Source organism: Sphaerodactylus townsendi, linkage group LG14 (assembly GCF_021028975.2).
Source record: "Sphaerodactylus townsendi isolate TG3544 linkage group LG14, MPM_Stown_v2.3, whole genome shotgun sequence".
NCBI lineage: Eukaryota > Metazoa > Chordata > Lepidosauria > Squamata > Sphaerodactylidae > Sphaerodactylus > Sphaerodactylus townsendi.
The window spans coordinates 8,738,321-8,758,206 of record NC_059438.1 but is presented as its reverse complement, the minus strand read 5'-3'; the positions used below and the strand labels follow the sequence as shown (position 1 = coordinate 8,758,206).

Here is a 19,886-nt window from a genome sequence, read left to right as displayed (position 1 = left end):
TGTATTAATTAATTTATTTATTTAGACCACATATATGCTGCATTGAAGCAGCTCACAGAGTGAAAGGACCGCTGCCTTAAAACAGCATTAAAATCATCAATGCAAACTATTTTTTTTTAAAAAAGCAAACAAACCACCCGGCAAAAAAACGAGATTGGATTGGATCCCGCCTAAAGTTTCTACCGCAGTTGTGGGGAGGGTGTGTGTGCTATTTTCGGCTGTCTTGGAAAGAAAGGTACAGGATTCACACTTAGATGAACATTTTAGGCAGGCTCCAATCCAGCGTGTTTGGGGGGGAACCTACTGGATATAAACCAAGCCCACAACACAAATCGCCCCCCTGTCTGAAAAGAAATCCAATGGAGTGGAAGCTTGATTTTTTCAACAGACCTGCTGCCTTGTGAAACTCATAAGCTATGATTCCTCCCCTTTTACTGATGAAATTGACACACATCTGTCTCAAGTGCATCAGGGAATGGGGCGGGCTGGAGCCAACTAACCTTCCGTTTGAAGGTCCTTTTTAGGAGAGCCAGACCTCACAGGAAATGAGGCTCCTGTTTGAAGAGATTTTATGGAAATGACTCATTTGACTTTCAGAGTTGTACAACCCTGTGCCCCCCCTCCCCCCTCCACTGCCATGTTTGTGTTCACAAAAATGATTTACAAAGTCATTGCATGAGTCGCAACCATGTTATAATTCCTGTCCGAGGAGCCGGCCCTTAACGTGCCTTCCGTGATGCTGCTGGATGCTTTTTATTTCAAAAGCTGAATTACTCATATGTTCCTTAACACCTTCACCCCTGCGAAGCCGCTTTAAGGAGAGGTTTGGTGGGAGAGGGCAGCTTTTCAACCTGTGTGTTTGTGTGTTTGTTTTCTTCACACAGAGAGACCAGCTGTTTTCCTTCTGTTTTTCCCCAACATCAAATACCCAAGGCAAGCTGTTAACTCTCGTAATTATGGTCCTAGTAGTGGAAGCAGGATTTGGTGTAGGATTTTTTTAAAGGAGTGTTTGGGGAGGGGGGAGATGTGAGTCAGCAAATGTCACGAATGAGTGCACCAGTTGTGAACCTGTTGGCACGTCTTTTGACTCATGGATGACTGCTTGATAGGACATTATTTTGTTGATTTATTGAAATGTCTGTCTTGTTCCAAAATGTTCAAGGCTCCACACAATCATGAAATGCAGTGGGATATATCCCCTCCGCATTATAAATGCCACCCTCCTTACAAAACTTAACCTTAAATAGTGGCAGCTGTATCCAAACATGTTAAAATGTATTTAAGACAGAAGTATAATGGTAATAAAAACGGAGAAATATGAGGCATGTTTATTTATTTAGTGGTTAAGTGCTTGCACTGCTACTCACACGGTCAGGAGTTCGCCCCTGTGGGTCAGAGATCCTGGCAGCTGGCTCATGGTCAACTCAGCCATCCATCCATTCCTTGGTCGGTAAATGAGTACCTAGCTCATAGCTAGGGGGTAAAAAATAGCCAGGGAAAGCAATGGCAAACTGCCCCACAAAAGGAGCTTGCCTATACAATCGCTGCTTGCAGTGGTACCTCAGGGTCGAACACGACTGAAAGGGAAACTTTACCTTTTTTTAAAGAAGAAATCAAACATCAAATATACTAAAAGATGTTTTAGAGGAGTAGCCAGTGCAGAAGTCTCAGGAGGATTATCTAAAATGGATGGATTCTTGTTAGATCAAATACCAGCAAGTAACAAGTATATGGAAAAAACAGGGAAAGATCCAGTGGCAAGAATGGATGGTTCTATGTATGGAAGGTTGTTTCCCCAAAATTTATATTATTGGATCTTAAGGGGAAAATGTTTTAAAGATTATGCTAGGCTGGTATGTGATTCCTTATAAAATGACACAAATATGCAATATTTCTATAGATTTATTCTGGAGATGAAATGCTGTAGGTGCAGATTTATGTCACACATTTTGGATGTGCCCTGTTTATATAAAATATTGAATTCAAGTTCTCAAGGTGACTGGTTATGAAATTGTGTTAAATCTTGCATGTCAACTCTGGATTGCTTTCATCTGGAGACATCCACTGTGGGAGCAGAAGGGGGTTAGGATGCAAGGTGTGTGAGTGGGGGAGGGAGTGTGGAAACCTTGCTTACTTTTCCACCTGGTTCCAAATTCAGTCGCACGATTGCTGGGAAATCCATTTAGTAAGAGGAAAATATGGAGCTCCTCTGGGGAAAGGAGAGCAGAGGGAGGATTTCTGCCTGGGAAAATGTGGCATGACTCATTTTGGGGTATTGAGATTCCATTGCCCCACATTCCTTTCCGACAAGGCACTTCTGTACCTGGCACACCTGTACCTGGCATACCTTTTTGTGGTATTTCAAGATAACACTAGCTGGTTAGTAGAGCTTGGGCCTTTGGGGCTGGATGAAGTCCTTTCGAGCTCCTGAAGGTGTATTTTAAAAAAAATAATAAATATACATTCTTTGTGTTTTAAGTAGGTTGTAACTTTGAGCTTTTTTTCCTCCGCCGCCAGTAACGTTAATGCTACCATTTATCATTTGCACAGAACATTTTCAAGTCAGAGTGCTTCATACACTTTAGCACATTAAACCCGTCCACAACTCTCCACGGTAGGTCAATATGATTATCCCTATGGCAAAGGTAACGTAAGATAATGAATGGTTTGCTTTAAAGGCACAGGGTGAATTTGCAGGCAAAGCAAAATTTGAACTGTGTGGCTCGTGTGTTCTTGGCGACACAAGTATTGTACTTTGAGAGAGCAGGTGAATTATGTGGGGGGTGGGGGAGGTGTGGATACACACTCCGTTGCACACCAAAAAAATCGTAATTCTTCTCCCCTGTTTGCTGTGGCGTAGGATCCGTAACTTTGCTGGGATTGTGACAAAGCCACTCTTCTATGGGGGAACGAGTTCAAAGACATCTGGGTGGTGCTTCAACTCTTAGTGTTAACTCCACGACCCTTTTTGCTCCCGCTCTGCTCAGCCAACAGAGCTCTACCCATTTGAGGCCCTGCTTCCCTCTGCCTTCCGCCTCTTCCCCATGGGGCATGTGTCCTGCTGCCAGAGATATGCTAGCTTTCAGATTCATCCTTCCCCTTCGGAAGGCCTCTTTTGGTAATGTTTGGTCAGGCCTGGAAAATATTTCACATTCTTGAGAGCCGGCTCCCTTAGCGGCGTTTCTCCAGCTCTGGTTTGTGTGCGTGTGTTGTGTGGCACACTGGTGAGAGGTATCCTGATGTCTGCTGAAAACAGTGTGGTTAACTCAGAGTTCATGTCTTTCTTTTTCCGGGGCATCCATTTCCTGACGGCCTCATCTTTTTGTGTGCCACAAAGATAGTCATATGGGTGGTGGGGAGACTAAAAGCATTCTGGGAGTGGTAGGAACAGCACGTTCTCCTTTGGGGAGGGGTCATGGTTCAGTGACACAGCATCTGCGTGGCTTGCAGAAGGTCCCTGGCGTCTCCATTTAGAAGATCTGGCAGTAGGTCATAGGTGTCAAACTCGTGGCCCTCCAGATGTTATGCACTACAGTTCCCATCATCCCCTGCTAACTTTATGCTGGTGGGGGATGATGGGAACTGTAGTCCATAACATCTGGAGGGCCATGAGTTTGACACCTATGCAGTAGGTGATGGGAAAGGCCTCTCTGCCTGAAACCCTGGAGAACTTCTTGTGTGAGTAGACAATACTGACTTTGCTCAACAGTTTGATTCAATATAAGGAAGCTTCATCACTGGGGCTTAGGGGCATTTACCCTGCACCACAGTCACGCTTTTTTATGCTCCCCTCAGCAAGATGGCTCTTATCACTTATTCATACTAGTTTTATCCTGCCCTTTCTTCAAGGGTGGTTGGTGGCCCACGTAGTTCCCTCATCCTCTCATTGTACGCTCACAAAAACCACTGTGCATTGCCCGGCAAGAGGGCATTCGAGGCCTGTTTTGGGAGTCTGCCTTGGATGTTTTTGTCAGGGGGCCTTCGGCCTTCCTAAAGTGATAAACAAAAATTGTGCATCTGGTCCCCTGGGAGGAAACGCAGTACAGGAAGCCCGAACCGATGTAGATGAAGTACGGGCAGCATTGTGAACAAAGCTCTTTCATGAAGTGCCTAGCTATAGAATCAAGTACCTAACTCCCTTTAATAACACTCTCTCGCCAATATTTAAATTCCACCAATCTACATATTTCTCTGTGCGCCGCACCAGCTAACTTCCAAACACTGTAATTTTCCAAACTCGCGCACTTGAAACTTCTGGCAAGTAAGCTGAATATTTTTCGCTTGGCAAACAGGTGTGTTCTGCAACGGGCAATATCAAATACGTGGCTGGGAAAAGATGAATCCCCCTCCCCGCATCTGTTAAGCATTGACTACTTCACAAACTGAGCGCCAATATTTATGGCGATTGACTTGGCCTATTTTGAGCTTCATATGGTCGTAAAGATCAAATGGAAAGTGTGTGCGGAGCCAGTGTGGTGTCATAGTTAGAGGGTCACAGAAGTCTATGAGACAACTAAGTGATCATCACCCCAGTTACTCTTTGGCCCCTTCCGCACATGCAGAATAATTCACTTTCAATCCACTTTCACAATTGTTTGCAAGTAGATTTTGCTATTCCACACAGTGTCAAAGTGTTTTGAAAGTGGATTGAAAGTGCATTATTCTGAATGTGCAGAAGGGGTCTTTGCCAGCCTAACTTACCTGATCAAAATGGGAAAGGGGGAACTGTCCTGAGTGTTTGAAGGCAGTGTGGCATAACAACATTCATTTTGCCCCCTCACAGCAGTTTACCTTTGCTCCCATTGAACGCAGCCTCCTTCAGATTATAGTTTTTCGTAGTGTTTGGTCTAGTGCGGCTTTGTTGTCTCGCCTTAGATTAAAAAGTTCTTGGGGGGTTGTTCGGTTTGATGCGCCGTGTTTGTGCGCCTGGAGGCCCCTTGCCTCTCCCCCCGTGTTCAGTGTTATGATCCCGGCACAGTCTTTTGGCTCAAGAACAGGGCCTATCAATTTAGTGCACCAAAGTTTCTGGTGCACATCTCTTTTTTTTATTATTTGTCTTTCTGCACTTTACCCGTGTTAGTCATTTGTGGTGGGAAAGGAAAACAAGGAACCAACTTCTACAGGGGCTGCTAGCTGCCTGGAGCCATTTTTTAAAACAAATGGAGACAAATAATGTCATCCTAAATACAGTTATATTCTTTGACGCCCATGGACTTCAGTGTACCTAGAAGAGTGTAACTGTGCTTAGGAGGGCAGTGTGAAGCTGTTCAAAAAGTAGAACAGAAGTCTTAAAAAGATGTGTGTATGATTTACTTTCACTTATTATTGGTGACTTTTTCCCCTCACGTATGTAAAAATTGGGCTCTTTTGTTCCCACTAGTCTCAAATCCTGTGAGGTGGATTAGGCTGAGCAGGTGTGTGATTTGCCCATGGAGTTCACAGCGCTAGATTTTCCAGCTGCGTTCAAGGCTGCCTTTGGTCCCGTTGCCGGCACCCCCTTTCCTAAATACTCCACACAGTGTTTCAGTCCCTTCGGAGCAGGCCTTTCTGCTTACCATCTGAATGCCCATCTGTCCGTCTCTCCTTCTGGCCCCCTGCCCTTCTAACTCTCTCTCTCGCTCTGTCCTGGCTCTTTTGCAGAACGTGTTGGCCAAGGCCCTCTACGACAATGTGGCCGAGTCCCCAGACGAGCTCTCGTTCCGCAAGGGAGACATCATGACGGTGCTGGAGCGCAACACGCAGGGCCTGGAAGGGTGGTGGCTCTGTTCCCTTCATGGACGGCAAGGCATCGTCCCCGGCAACCGGCTCAAGATCCTGGTGGGCATGTACAACAAGAAGCAGCTGCCCGGAACCATCCAGGGTTCACCTCAACCTTCACAGCAGCAGCAGCAGCAGCAGCCGCCGCCCGCACCAGTGGGGCAGAGCCCTCTGACCTACCCACACCAAGGGGGGTATCTACCTGCATCCCCTGCATCTCAGTACACATCTATGCACTCCTCCTACCTGCCCCAAGAGGACAGTGTTTACCTGGTGCCGGCGCCAAACAAGACCCAGGGCACTGTGCCCACCGGCCACTTCCAGACCCCTCCAGGGAAGCAGATACCCGCTTACTCAAAGCAGAGCCCCCCTCAAGGCCAGGATGTGTATCAAGTGCCAGCTGGACCCGCTAACCTGCCCCAGGACATTTACCAAGTCCCCCCAGCTCCTGCTGGGCTGGGGCAGGATGTCTACCAAGTGCCCCCTTCTCTGGACGGTCGGGTCTGGGATACACCCAAACCCCAAGGAAAGGTAATCTTGCAAACACTACTCGTCCTTCTTAACTTGACTGGGAGCTCTGGCGTTGTGTCATGGGGTGGGGGTGACATAGTCCCTACTCAGAGAAGAAGTTGCTTAGATGGGGTGATAGAAAGAGGACTACAGTTGCCATCTCTCTCTGTGTGTTAAGTGCCATCGATTCACTTCCTGGTTCTGGTGAGCCTGTGAATTAATAACCTCCAAGGTGTCTTAATGTTAACAGCTTTGCTCAAGTCTTGCCAACTGAGGGCCGCGGCTTCCCGGCTTGAATCAATCCACCTCGCGTTGGGTCTTCCTCTTTTCCCGTTGCCTTCCGCTTTTCCTAGAATGATTGTGTTTTCCAGTGAGTCTTGTCTTCTCAGTTCACCTCAGGTTGGTCACTTCAGCTTCTAGGATTGCCAGTTAGCGAGAGAGAGAGAAACATATCTGGCTGTCCTCGCTGTAACTGACGCTGGGTGTACAAAATCCAGGACAAGCAGGTGACAAAACCAGGACAAAAGTCATAAGAACAAGCCAGCTGGATCAGACCAGAGTCCATCTAGTCCAGCTCTCTGCTACTCGCAGTGGCCCACCAGGTGCCTTTGGGAGCTCACATGCAGGAGGTGAAAGCAATGGCCTTCTGCGGCTGTTGCTCCCGAGCACCTGGTCTGTTAAGGCATTTGCAATCTCAGATCAAAGAGGATCAAGATTGGTAGCCATAAATCGACTTCTCCATAAATCTGTCCAAGCCCCTTTTAAAGCTATCCAGGTTAGTGGCCATCACCACCTCCTGTGGCAGCATATTCCAAACACCAATCACGCGTTGCGTGAAGAAGTGTTTCCTTTTATTAGTCCTAATTCTTGCTGACACCTCACGGTTGTTCTCAGTTGAAACACCAACACCTTTCGGGCAGCAATAAACAGGAGAGGGCAGAAGAGGAGGAAGTAAGCATTACCCCCCTCTTCCTGTTCTATTTCTTTGTTTCATGACATGCAAGTGTAAACCCAGAAGCATTTCAGAGTTTTTGGAGGGCAGTAGCAGAAAAGGGCGCTTCCGGTCTACAGGTCTGTGTGAGTTCTGTTAAAACAGAAAATCTAATAAATAATAATAATACTGAGCTCAGAGGTGCCAAAGGTGATTCTTGAGGACGCAGTCCAAGGCCCCCCTGCCCTTTGCATCTGATGTCCGAATCTGCTGCAGGACATCCAGGTTTGCAGGCCGTTGGCAGGGGCAGGAATTGCACCGGCACGGTTTTGCCATGTGCGGGGTTTTGCAGCTGGGTGTGGCGAGCCGTTTTCCTGTTGTTTCCCTGGGAAAGGAAATGGCCTGTGTTAGGGCCAGAGGCCTCCCCCATAGCCCATGTCAACAGTTCCCCAGTGAGGGTGATCTGTAGCCGGCCCCATCCCGAGGGTGGCACTGTGCCGGGCATTCTTCCATATGGGTTTAGATAAAAGGCAGGAAAGAGGGTGTCTGTACCGCAGGCCTCTGCCCCAAGGGTTTAGTCCTGACAGGCTGTCTCTGGAAGCCTGGGGAAAGTCCCTTGAGAAGGCAGTGTCTTCGTGAGTAGTCCATGCGTGCCAGGAGTCACCCTGATCCACCCTGTGGTGTGTTTGTCCTCCATTCAGCAGCTGCAGCTGCCTGACCTTGAAGTGGATTTGCAGAGAGCAAGCCTGGCGGAGCAGTCGATCATTCGGAAAGAGCTGCTGCAGGCTGGCCCAGGGCCAGGTCTGGTCTGCCGGGTTCCTGCTCGTGCTTCTCGGTCACCGTTGGCTTGATTGCCTTTTCTCACCCTTGGCAAGCAGGCCAAAAGGCAACGTAGAAGCTCAGGAGGGAGGGAGGGAGAAGCAAGTGGCATTTCTGCAAAAGAACCCAGAGATCGGCTACTGAAAACTCCGGGAGCCAAAAGCATTACCTCCGCAGGGTTGGATTTTAGGCAGAGGGAAAGTCTCACGTCTTCTGCTTGGTTGTCTGCAGAAGCATCCATGATCTCTTCTGTGTGGCTCACCAAAGTTAAACAAGTGGTTCATCTTTTGTTTCAAGGCTGAAAATGCGGAGCTGTGACTTGGAAGTGAGTCTGTGGCTCAGGGGTGGAGCATCTGCATGGCATGCCGGGGGTCCTAGAGTCGAGCCCTGGCGCCTCTAGTTAAGAGGATCGAGTAACAGGTGATGTGAAAGACCTAGACCTGAAACAACCTGGGTGCAGCTGCCCATCAAAGTTGACAAGATTGAGCTTGATAGACCAGTGGTCTGCCTCAGTACGAGGCACCTTGAATAAGAGGATTGTGTCTCACTTGCTTGCATGCCAAAGGTCCAGTTTCAATCCTCAACAGCAGTGGCGTAGTGGTTAAGAGCAGGTGTACTCTAATTTGGAGGAACCGGGTTTGATTCCCCGCTCTGCCACTTGAGCTGTGGAGGTTTATCTGGGGAATTCAGATTAGCCTGTGCACTCCATCACACGACAGCTGGGTGACCTTGGGCTAGTCACAGCTCTACAGAGGGTGTTTGTTGTGAGGGGGGAAGGGAAAGGAGTTTGTAAGCCCCTTTGAGTCTCATTACAGGAGTGAAAGGGGGGTATAAATCCAACTCTCCCTCCTCCTCCTTCTCCTCCTCCTGCTCCTGATCAGACAGTAGGTGATGGTAAAGGCCTCTGCTTGAGACCTTGGAGAGCAACTACCAGCAGGAGTCGGCAATACTGACCTTTATAGACCGATCTCGTGCCATCTTTGGGTTCCCAGTTCCAGGGGCAGATTAATGGGCAGAGGGTTATGTTTTAGGGTAGCAAAGCCAGCTTTCTGATCTCTTGCATCTTGGGTTACTGAAATACAGAGTATTTAGCCCTAGGATTCTGGGAAGAGTTGCACTGAAAATATGGCAGACACCTCTAGTGATCACTGGGAGGGACAATTAATTGTTCAGATAGGTTAGCCATGGAATTTGTGCTTCTGTGGACAGATTGTGTTGGAGACAGGCTAGGGGTGTGGGAAACTCCATTCACATCCAGGAAGACGCTGTATCCCTAAAGCCATCTGTTCCTGTGCTAGATGTTCTCCATAAGAGTTGCAAGAAAATGGATTGTGGTTTATATTTTCAACTGCATGTTTCTGTTCTTAAGTGTCAGGATGGGGAAGAGGGGCTGCACCGTGCAGGACAGAATAGACCTATGAGCTGCCTCAACCCAAAACCCAGTGGAGCATCTCTGCCTTAAAGGGGGAGCGGGCCCAGTTGTTCAGGGCATCAGTGTCCTTGGCTAGCAGGAGAGAAATAACTTGTTGTAATCTGCATTATTAGTTCAAGTCGCAAGTTTTTTTTAAAGCCACTGAATTCAAGTTGACCTTGCAGCGGAATTAATGTTCTCTCTGTGTGTGTCTGCTTGCGCATAAGCGATCGCAGGCATGCACACAAGAGAGGATGCATCGCCCCTGGCATAACTTGCAAAGCGATGCTTCTGTGCTCATAATGGGTTTAGGCAACCTATGGGCGTGCATTAGCCGGGTCTTTTCTCTGCAATGGCTCAGCAAGTGGGAAGGCTGCTCTGTCTCTCCCCTTCCTCCTCTCAGGGAGGGGCTGTCCACAAGGGAAGGAGCACTGATTGCGCTTCGGTCTCCAAGTGCCTCATTTACTTGGATCCATAAATAGAACATGATGTCATCCCTGGCCCTCCCTGGAGATGCAGTGCCTGCTACAAGGTGGCCCAGGTTCCTTCCAGCGAGTCACACGTTGTTTGGGAGTGAGCACTGCCCTCTCGTGGAATAAGGGCTAACCACAGCCCATAAAGACAGGAATGTTCTCTGAATGTATGGTTATCAGGTCCCCCCACCCCCACGACATCGGCAGGGAATGGGGAGCAGGGTTGCCAGATCCAAGTTGGGAAACTCCTGGAAATTTCAGGAGCACAGGAAACTCAGTGGGAGCACACCATAGAGCCGTGGTGGCGAACCTTTGGCACTCCAGATGTTAAGGACTACAATTCCCATCAGCCCCTGCCAGCATGGTCAATTGGCCATGCTGGCAGGGGCTGATGGGAATTGTAGTCCATAACATCTGGAGTGCCAAAGGTTCGCCACCACTGCCATAGAGTCTGCCTTCCCTTTTCTCCAGGGGAGCTGATCTCTGTAAAAGAAGAAGAGTTAGGATTTATACCCCATCTTTCTTTCCTGTAAGGAGACTCAAGGTGACGTACGAGGCCCTTTCCCTTCCTCTCCCCACAACAGACACCTGGTGAGGTAGGTGGGGCTGAGAGAGTTTAGAGAGAACTGTGACTAGCCCAAGGTCACCCAGCTGGAGTGTAGGAGTGCAGAAACACACCCGGTTCACCAGATCAGCCTCTGCCACTCAGGTGGAGGAGTGGAGAATCAAACCTGGTTCTCCAGATTAGAATCCACCTGCTCTTAACCACTCGACCGCACTCTGTAGCCTGGAGATCAGCTGTGACTCTGAGGAATCCCCAGGCCTCACCTGGAGGTTGGCATCCCTTTTTCAATGATACGTCCCAATCTCAACCACTCTAGTTTTGGGAAGTCTGTTCAGTGACAGTAGATCACAGGTGTCAAACTCACAGCCCTCCAGATGTTATGGACTGCAGTTCCCATCATGCCAGCAGGAACATTTTAAATAAATAAATGAATTTCAATCTGCTTGCCCAGCAAACTTTGTCTCTTTCTTGCACAGGTGGTGGTCCCAACACGCGTAGGGCAAGTCTATGTCTACGAATCCCCCAAAGGAGAACAGGATGAGTATGACGTTCCCCGCCACCTCCAAGAAATCTACGACGTCCCGCCAACACGGGGCCTGCTGACGAATCAGTGCAGTCAAGAGGTGAGTGGTGCCCCCCTTTGCTATGGGTGCACAGAGCTGGGGAAAGAGAAAGCCTCGGTAGAGCAGACGGTGCTACTTCAGAGGGTGGCAAAACGAGGGTGGCCCCAATCCCAAGTTGCTAGGCTAGATCCTAACAAGGAGTTCTTTTCTCCCAATTTTGAATTCTCATCTGCCTTTCAAAACAACTCCCCCTGGCAGCTCCCTCCCCAGAAGAAAAAAAAATCTCATTGGGGGGGGGCGGGGGGCAGTATGTCTTCCCTACCCTGGTTCCTGCTGTGGTGGGTTTCTGTTTGTACAGAGGCTGGGTTCCTTCCCACCCCATCCCCCCATTTGAAGAAGAGTGAAGAGTTTTGGATTTATACCCCACCTTTCTCTCCTGTAAGGAGACTCAAGGCGGCTTATAAGCTCCTTTTCCTTCCTCTCTCCACAACAGACTCCTTGTGAGGGGCGGGGGGGGGGGGGCTGAGAGTTCTGAAGAACTGTGACTAGCCCAAAGTCACCCAGTAGGAATGAAGGAGTGCAGAAACACATCTGGTTCACCAGATGAACCACCATTCAGGTGGAGGAGTGTGGAATGAAACCTGGTTCTCCAGATTAGAATCCACCTGCTCTTAACCACTACACCTCACTGGGGTGCATGGAAGAGCAGTCTAAACCCCTGTTGCCATAATTTTCTCCTTAGGGTCACAGGTCTGATGGTGGAATATGGATGTATACGTTTTTCAATGATGAATAAAACAGTACTCGATAAAGCACCTTCTACAATAAGAACAAGTCTGTGACCAATGTCTAAAAGTAGCAGGACATGTTCTCTGACCAGCTTTCCTGACAGGTTGTCTTGACCAGACTACAGTGACAGAGCTGCCACCCAAAAGCACCTGTTTCTTCTCATGCTAATTCTTGCCTCGCAGGCCGACAGCAAGGGTAAAAGGACCTCTATTGCAGGGGTCAGTGAGAGCAAGTACCTACATATCTTTCTCTTGCTTCCGCCAGGTATACGACACGCCCACCTTGGCAGCCAAAGGCCTGAACAACCGGGACCTGGCTCATTCCCAGGAGATTTATGACGTGCCTCCCAGTGTGGAAAAGGGCTTGCAGGTGGTGAGTGACATGAATGGCATTTTCATTGGCTCAGGTGGCAAGTACTTTAAAGGCAGCCAAAGACATGGCCTGGGGGGCGGGGGGGGGGGGGGGCTAACTGTGTTCCAGAAACACATAATTGTTATTCGTCTTAGGAAAAAGCACAGTTGGTTAAGCACAGGCAAGACTGTAGCTTCCTCAGAAGATGGAGGAGGCATTTTCGTTTGCATAGAAGCCGTGTGTTTGAGGACTGTTCATCCTGTGGATAGGGCAACACGTGGATTTTCCATACAGGCTCAGCTTCCATCCATATAAACCAGAAGCCTGGTTTTCTAGAGTTCGGGTTTGTGTCAATGGAAGCTGTACCCCCATGGAAAACCCATGCCTTGCCCTATTTACATTATGCGCTCATGGTAGGAACACGAATGCTCCCAGTAACTGGAAGGGTTCTGCTTTGCATCAGCTCCAACAGAAAGTTTTCAGAGGACTTGTGTACATTCTGCATAATCCCATTTTGCGGAAATTGTGCACTACCGGCAAGATTCATGAAGCTGGTTCGGAAAACAGATTTCTAAATCTTGACATCTTCACAGATTAGAGTAAAATCCAAAAGTGATCTGCCTGTGACCATTCCTGGTGTTTTGCTCTCCGCCGGTGATATTCATGGGTATTACTGTCTGTGAGTGTCATTTATTCTCCTTGCATTTATCTTGTTTTCTCTTTGAAAGCCACTTGCATGAAAGACTGTAAAACTTTTTCTGGCTGGCCAAGGCAGAAGAAATGATGCAAAAACAGGAAAATAGATCGAAATATTCTTCTACACACTAAATACTGAGGTCTGAGAATCTGCCTGTTTGTGTACTGTTTGGCACACATAAGCTCAACTATCTAGCTGGGTCAGCCCTGGATCTTTTCCCAGTGGTCCATCTTCTGTGCTCTTCAAAAGACCAGTGATCTATACGATGGTGCAGAGCTGGTATCCTGTGTTTGCCCCACAGCTTTTCACATCCCACTGTTTCCATGGGTAGAAGCTAGAGATCTTGGGATAATTGAGGTAGGGTATGGAACACGTTGGGTTCAGTTCTGTCTTTGATATGTCCCTGCAGGTATACGACATTCCCCCATCAGTCAGCAAGGACGTCCCAGATGGCCCAACGCGGGAAGAAACTTACGACGTACCTCCTGTCTTCTGCAAGCCCAAGCACTTTGACCCCTCCCGGCATCCACTTATCCTAGCTCAACCCGTAGCGCCACTTGCAGAACCTTACTTGCCTGAAGATGTCTACGATGTGCCACCCGCTGCCAACAAGAGTGTGCCTGAAGCCCAGGAGATCTACGATGTGCCACCTGGCTTGAGAAAGATGGCCAGCCAGGAAGTCTACGACATCCCACGAGAAGTGCCTGTCGGCAGCAAGGACGGGGAAGGCGATTATATCTATGACGTGCCCCCCCAGGTGGACAGGGAGGGCAAGACGAACGACGACAAGCGCCTCTCGGCCTCTAGCACAGGTAGCACCCGCAGCAACCTCTCCAGCTCCTCTCTGGACATGGTGCCTGTCAAGGAGGCCCCGGATAAGGAGCTGCACCTCGACCAAGCTGTTGCCATGGAGACGCTGGCCCGGCTCCAGAACAACGTCAGCGCTGCTGTCTCCTACCTCATGTCCTTCATCAGCGGCACTTGGCGCAGCCTTGAGCAGATGGAGGCGCAAGCGGCTAACATCCAGGGGGCGGCGGAGAGCATCAAGGGGGCACTCAGGGAACTGCTGGAATTTGCCCGTGGTGCTGTGAGCAACGCTGCGCAGACCTCCGACCGCTCCCTCTACTCCAAGCTCAGCAAGCAGTTGCAGAAGATGGAGGAGGTGTACCAGGCGCTGCTACGGCACAGCCAGGCACTGGACAGCTGCGGCTGGGCACCCAGCGCCCTGGTGCCCGGCAAGCCTGGCGCCCCCGATGACCTCGAGCATTTTGTCATGTACTCGCGGGGGGTGCCCGACGATACCAAGCACTTGGCCTCTTTCCTGCATGGCAACGCCTCCCTCCTCTTCAAACAGTCCAAGGCGCCCCCTGCCTCCCTGGGGGACGGCAGCCTCGGCCACGGCACCCCGACCGATAAGGCAAGCAGCATCCAGTCCCGGCCCCTGCCCTCTCCGCCCAAGTTCCTGGCACAGGACTCGCCTGAAGGGCAATACGAGAACAGCGAGGGCGGCTGGATGGAAGATTATGACTACGTGCACCTGCAGGTGGGGTTGGGGAGGCAGGGCGGGGAGGTGTGACTGTATTGTGGGAGGGAAGGGTGAGGCCGCCTCCATCACTTCCATATCATTAAGGGGAGGTCAAAACCCCCTTGGTTGTCTCTAATTCCCATTGGGTTGCCCCTGTTGCATTTCACAAAACCAGGTTTTTTGTTATTATTTTGTTATGCCTCACTTTCCTCCCCCAGATGGGGACCGACAGCATCTTACAACATTGTTCTGCTTTCTGGCATTTAATCCTCATGACAAATCACTCTGTAAGGTGGGTGAGGCTGAAAGAGAGCGACTGGCCTATAAGGTCACCAGCCAGCCTTCTTGACCAAGTGAGGATTTGAAACTGGCTATCCCAGATCTTAGTCTAACCACTCTACCGTACTGTCTCCCGGCTCCTGAAGATGTGGCGTTTTTGGACCAGATGTGATGGCCACAGGAATGCCTCTTACTTGGGACATAAATACTCAGTAGTGGAGAGTCAGTGTTCAACAGTGTGGCTTCAGTTTTTCCATTGTCGCCCCAACTAGTCTCCCCACCTGAGCAGTGATTCATTTTCCCCCCATCCCGTTCAGAGCTGGAAGCTGATCTCATCTGATCTCCGAAGCTAAGCATGTTCACCTGGTTAATAGTTGGATGGGAGACCCCCAAGAAAGCCCAGGCAGGAAAGGCAAACCACCTCTGGACACCTCTTGCCTTGAAAACTCTATGGGGTTGCCATAACTCAGCTGCAACTTAACCACACTTTCCACCGACATTTTGTGCCCATTTCATTGAATATACAACATGAGCTTTCTATGACCAATACCACAAGTTCTGGTTGTGCTGGTGCTTCTGCTCCAGAGATTACCATCTGAAGAGGTCACCCTTAGTTTGGGGGCACCTTTTTGACGTCAAAACTCCTGTAATTGGGGTGGAATTTGGCTCCGTTGGCATCTGTAGAGATTCTACCTCTACAGATAGAATCATAGAGTTGGAAGAGGCCCCAAGGGCCATCAAGTCCAACCTTCTGCAGTGCAAGAGCAATTGGATATCCGAGTGCTATTTCTATTCTTGGCCCATTCTGTGCTGAATTGATTATTTGAGATCTGAGAAAATTATGTCTTTGGGATCTGCCACTGCTAAACACAGGCCTGTCCCAGGTGACATGTATGGTCGAGGTTCCAGCTCTAGGCAGAGAAACTCCCTGAGATGTGGTGGCGAACCTTTGGCACTCCAGATGTTATGGACTACAATTCCCATCAGCCCCTGCCAGCATGGCCAATTGGCCATGCTGGCAGGGGCTGATGGGAATTGTAGTCCATAACATCTGGAGTGCCAAAGGTTCGCCACCACTGTCCTAGAGATTTGGAGATGGATTCTGAGGGAGAGGTCTAGGGAGCGAGAGGACTTCAGAGGGATAATAATGCCGTAGAATGCCCCCTCCAGAGCAGCCATTTTTTTCAGGGCAATTGATCTGTCTTGTCAGGAGGTCAGTCGTAATTCCAGGAGGTCTCCAGGCCCCACTGATTCTCTGTCATCCTTTGCAACTAGGGGAAGGAAGAGTTTGAGAAGACCCAGAAGGAATTGCTTGAGAGAGGCAACATCATCCGGCAAGGCAAAGGGCAACTGGAGCAGCAGCAGGTCAGTAAGATACGCTTGGCAGAGTTTCCATAACATTGCAGTTGGCACTGGGTCTGGCCAATCAGTGCTGTGCAAACCCCGCTTCTGACAAAAGCTGAGTGAGGTTTTGTTTGACCCTAGCCCAGTTGGGAACATTGTAAGTTTATTTCAACGGCAGTGAGTAGTTCCCCCAACAGCTCGTCTTTACTTCCATGTGAAGCAGTCTTCTCCCCTGAGCTGGAGGACATTTTGTGGGGGTGTTCCCACGCTGCTATTGGAGAGGCAGGAAATGAGATAAACGGATCGGGTATAAAATATGCTCAGTTTTAAACAATGGTGTGCCATTGGCCATCATTTCAGCCTTGCACAGTCACTTAGGAATAAGTCCTGTTTCTTCAGAGTGAACATGCACATGATTGGGTTGCAAGCTTATGGGATGTCTGAACATCCCACCTAGTAAAATGTAACTTTTCTGCAGCACAGAACCTAGTGCAGAATCATGCATGCTGTGATTCTCTGTGCAATCCTCTTTCCTCTGATTCTATCCTTGAGAAAGCATCCCTAGACTCTCTTCTCACCCCAAGGTTCTCTCTCCACGTCAGCTGGGAATGGGTGTGAGTGTATCAATAGCTAGCCTGGTTTTTTTTTGTTTTTTTTTTGGGGGGGGGGGGCTTTCATCCCTAAATCAGGCCTGGTGAAAAAAAAAGAAGAGCTTGGATTTATATCCCCCCTTTCTCTCCTGTAAGGAGACTCTAGGTGGCTTACAAGCTCCTTTCCCTTCCTCTCCCCACAACAGACACCTTGTGAGGTGGATGGGGCTGAGAGAGTTCTGAAGAACTGTGACTAGCCCAAGGTCACCCAGCTGGCATGTGTTGGAGTGCCCAGGCTAATCTGGTTCACCAGATAAGCCTCCACAGCTGAAGTGGCAAAGGGGGGTATCAAACCCGTTCCTCCAGATTAGAGTGCACCTGCTCTTAACGACTACACCACGCTGGCTTGCAGTGGCCAAGCCTAGGTCTCAAATCTGTTCTTGTGGTTGCAGACGCAGCCAGCGGGGGCTAGGAAGGGCCATGACTCCATGGCAGAGGATCTGCTTTGCATGCAGAAGACCTCAGGTTCATTCTCAGAGGTCAGGCCATGGGTGTGATGGGTAAGACCTCTACCTGAGACTGCCAGAGGACCACTGCCCATCCGAGTATTCAGAACTGCCTTTGATGTACCAGTGGTCCAATTTAGCACAAAGCAGCTTAGAATCATAGAGTTGGAAGAGACCACAAGGGCCATCAAGTCCGACCCCCTGCCATGCAGGAACACACAGTCAAAGCTTCGCATCCTCATTCTTGCTGCCAAACCAACCTCTGGCTCTTTCTGCCCACAGCTGAAACAGTTTGAGCGGCTGGAACAGGAGGTCACACGGCCGATCGACAACGATCTCTCCAACTGGACGCCGCCGCAGCACTATGCCCACGTGCGCGGGGGCGGCACCGCCCTCTGCCCGTCTGACCGGCAGCTGCTGCTCTTCTACTTAGAGCAGTGCGAAGCCAACCTCACCACGCTGACCAACGCCGTGGACGCCTTCTTCACAGCCGTCGGCACCAACCAGCCGCCCAAGATCTTCGTGGCGCACAGCAAGTTTGTCATCCTGAGTGCCCACAAGCTGGTCTTCATCGGGGACACTCTGTCGCGCCAGGCCAAGGCCCAGGACGTGCGCCACAAGGTCACTCACTACAGCAATCTGCTTTGCGACATGCTCAAGGAGATTGTGGCGACCACCAAGGCGGCCGCCCTGCAGTACCCATCCCCTGCGGCTGCCAAGGACATGGTGGAGCGGGTTCACGAGCTTGCAAACAGCACGCAGCAGTTCCGGATGGTCCTGGGCCAGTTTGCAGCTATGTGAAACCCCTTCATCCCCGTGAAGAGGAGGCCCTTTCACAAGCCATTCCCTGTAAATACCTTACCAGACAACTGCCTACTGTAGAACTGACCTCAGGCAGAGGGGCGGCTTGGTTGGCTGCTGCCTCTTCCTTCCTTCCTTCCCCCAAATGGTTCTGCACACACAGACTTCCATGCCAGCAAGCTCCAGAGCATCTGATTCAGGCCTGATCCTGTCATGCTGGCAACGAGTGACATTTACAGTCCTGACGGCAGGCAGGTGCTGGTCACAGAAGGCAAATAATTATTTTTTTTTCCCTGTCTGATTCTGAAATTGTTTGGTTAATGGGCACTATTTAAATCAAATAAAGAGACATAGAATCCAAGCAATTAGAAGGGTGAGGGAGAAAGTTTGTATGGTTCATTTTTGTGACCTTATGGGGTCAGGAAGGCCAACTTACTTTACACACACAGGGGTGGGAATGGGGGCCGCTTTGCAGTTTGGCCCAAGGTCATAGTAACTGGATTGCCATGAAAAATGTCTCCTTCCATGACACCTCCCTCCTATGCAGTAGCAGATCCCCGGGAGGGAGGTGTCAGATGACACAGCCACATTAAGGCATTATGTGGGGGGCACCACTGAATCGGTCTCTCCCCCCCCATTTTGGTAGGGTACTTTACAATCCCAGAGTCGCTGGGTTGGGGCCATGGAAGGCGCTTCTCTGCCCCATCCAGCCCACAGAAGAGGCAACGGCAATAAGCGATGCAAAGAATGAGCAGGCTGGCGAGTTTGGGCGCTGGGCAATCCCTGGGTGGCCACTTGGCCTGGCCTTCCCTGGTTGGGCAGCAAGTTACCCTTTCACGCGGCTGCTTCTTCACTTGTCTTGCTTGCCCAATCGTCTCCTTTTTCCTCGAGGAAGAAGAGAGGGCAAGCAAGCTGGGCGAAGAAGTGGTTGCGTGGAATGACAGCCCGGAGACAACCGTCCCACCAGGGAGGGCCTGACCATGTGGCCATCCAAGGATTACCCAGTGTCCGAACTCACTTGCCCAGTCACTCTTTGCTTTGCTCATCCCCACTTCCCCTCTTGTGGGTCAGAGAGGGTGGGGGAGCAGCCTGCCACTTCCACCCAGTAACTCTTGGGATTTTAAAGGGGCTTTTTGATAGAGGGGAGGGGATTTTGGCGGGGGCAGATGGGCAGTGCCATTTTTTCTGAAGGCGATGTTAGCTTTAGGTTTTGCACGCAGCTTGAGCCCAGTCTGGGCAACAACACCCACACAAGGCCACCACAATGGGGTGAAGTTCCTGTACAAGTTAGGGAAGGTTACTGAGAATCCAAATATCATTCAAGATCAATAATCATATCTGCCTGGGCCAGGCCAAAAAGTTTAATGGATCCCCCAAATGGACCTAGGAACAAATAGGGGAGATTTTGCGACAAACTTGAAAGTAGTTCCAAGTTTGCATAAAAATTTGACATCTGGTAATAATACAACTCTGAAAAAGTAGTAGAAATACCTGTAGCTGTAAAAATATGCTCGCTGAGCTCTCAGTTGATTTTTGGAGGTTGCTAAGCAACCACAACAATATTACTGAGCTTTTAAAGCCTTTGTTTCTATAAAGCAAACCCAGGGGTGTGGGAGCAGAGGTGAACTTGGAAGCAAAAGCAGCCAGCTCCTATCCCTTTCCCATCACGACTTAGGATGGAAGGGGACTTTTGGTGATGATCGATGGAGACTCGCTATCCACGCACCTGATTCTGGCAGGCAGCCATCACGCAACTTGGTCAGATGTTTCCCAGGGAGAGGTGGTCAGGGGGAGGGGGAAGGGAAGGAGACAGGTGCACATAAAGGTCAGCTATGTGAGAATGAAAGAAGCAAAAAAAAAAGGGGGGGGGGGGGAGACTATGGGTATTGCCTGGAAAAGGAAAGAGGCAATTGTGGAGGAAGGGTCACAGGGGCAAATGAAGAAGAAGAAGAAGAAGAAGAAGAAGAAGAAGAAG

General features: G+C 49.8%; 1 protein-coding gene across 1 annotated transcript in view; it reads left to right on the top strand.

Annotated features, from left to right (window-relative positions):
• The window catches only part of BCAR1 (BCAR1 scaffold protein, Cas family member), a 38,477-nt gene extending 20,201 nt beyond the window's left edge, over window positions 1-18,276 (top strand). The window contains exons 2-7 of the mRNA XM_048515884.1: window positions 5,641-6,288; window positions 10,943-11,089; window positions 12,083-12,190; window positions 13,276-14,409; window positions 15,946-16,035; window positions 17,393-18,276. Of these exons, the coding sequence (XP_048371841.1) occupies window positions 5,641-6,288; window positions 10,943-11,089; window positions 12,083-12,190; window positions 13,276-14,409; window positions 15,946-16,035; window positions 17,393-17,911 (2,646 nt within the window). The 3' untranslated portion in view covers window positions 17,912-18,276. The remainder of the gene's footprint in view (window positions 1-5,640; window positions 6,289-10,942; window positions 11,090-12,082; window positions 12,191-13,275; window positions 14,410-15,945; window positions 16,036-17,392) is intronic.
• Window positions 18,277-19,886: the final 1,610 nt, after the last annotated feature.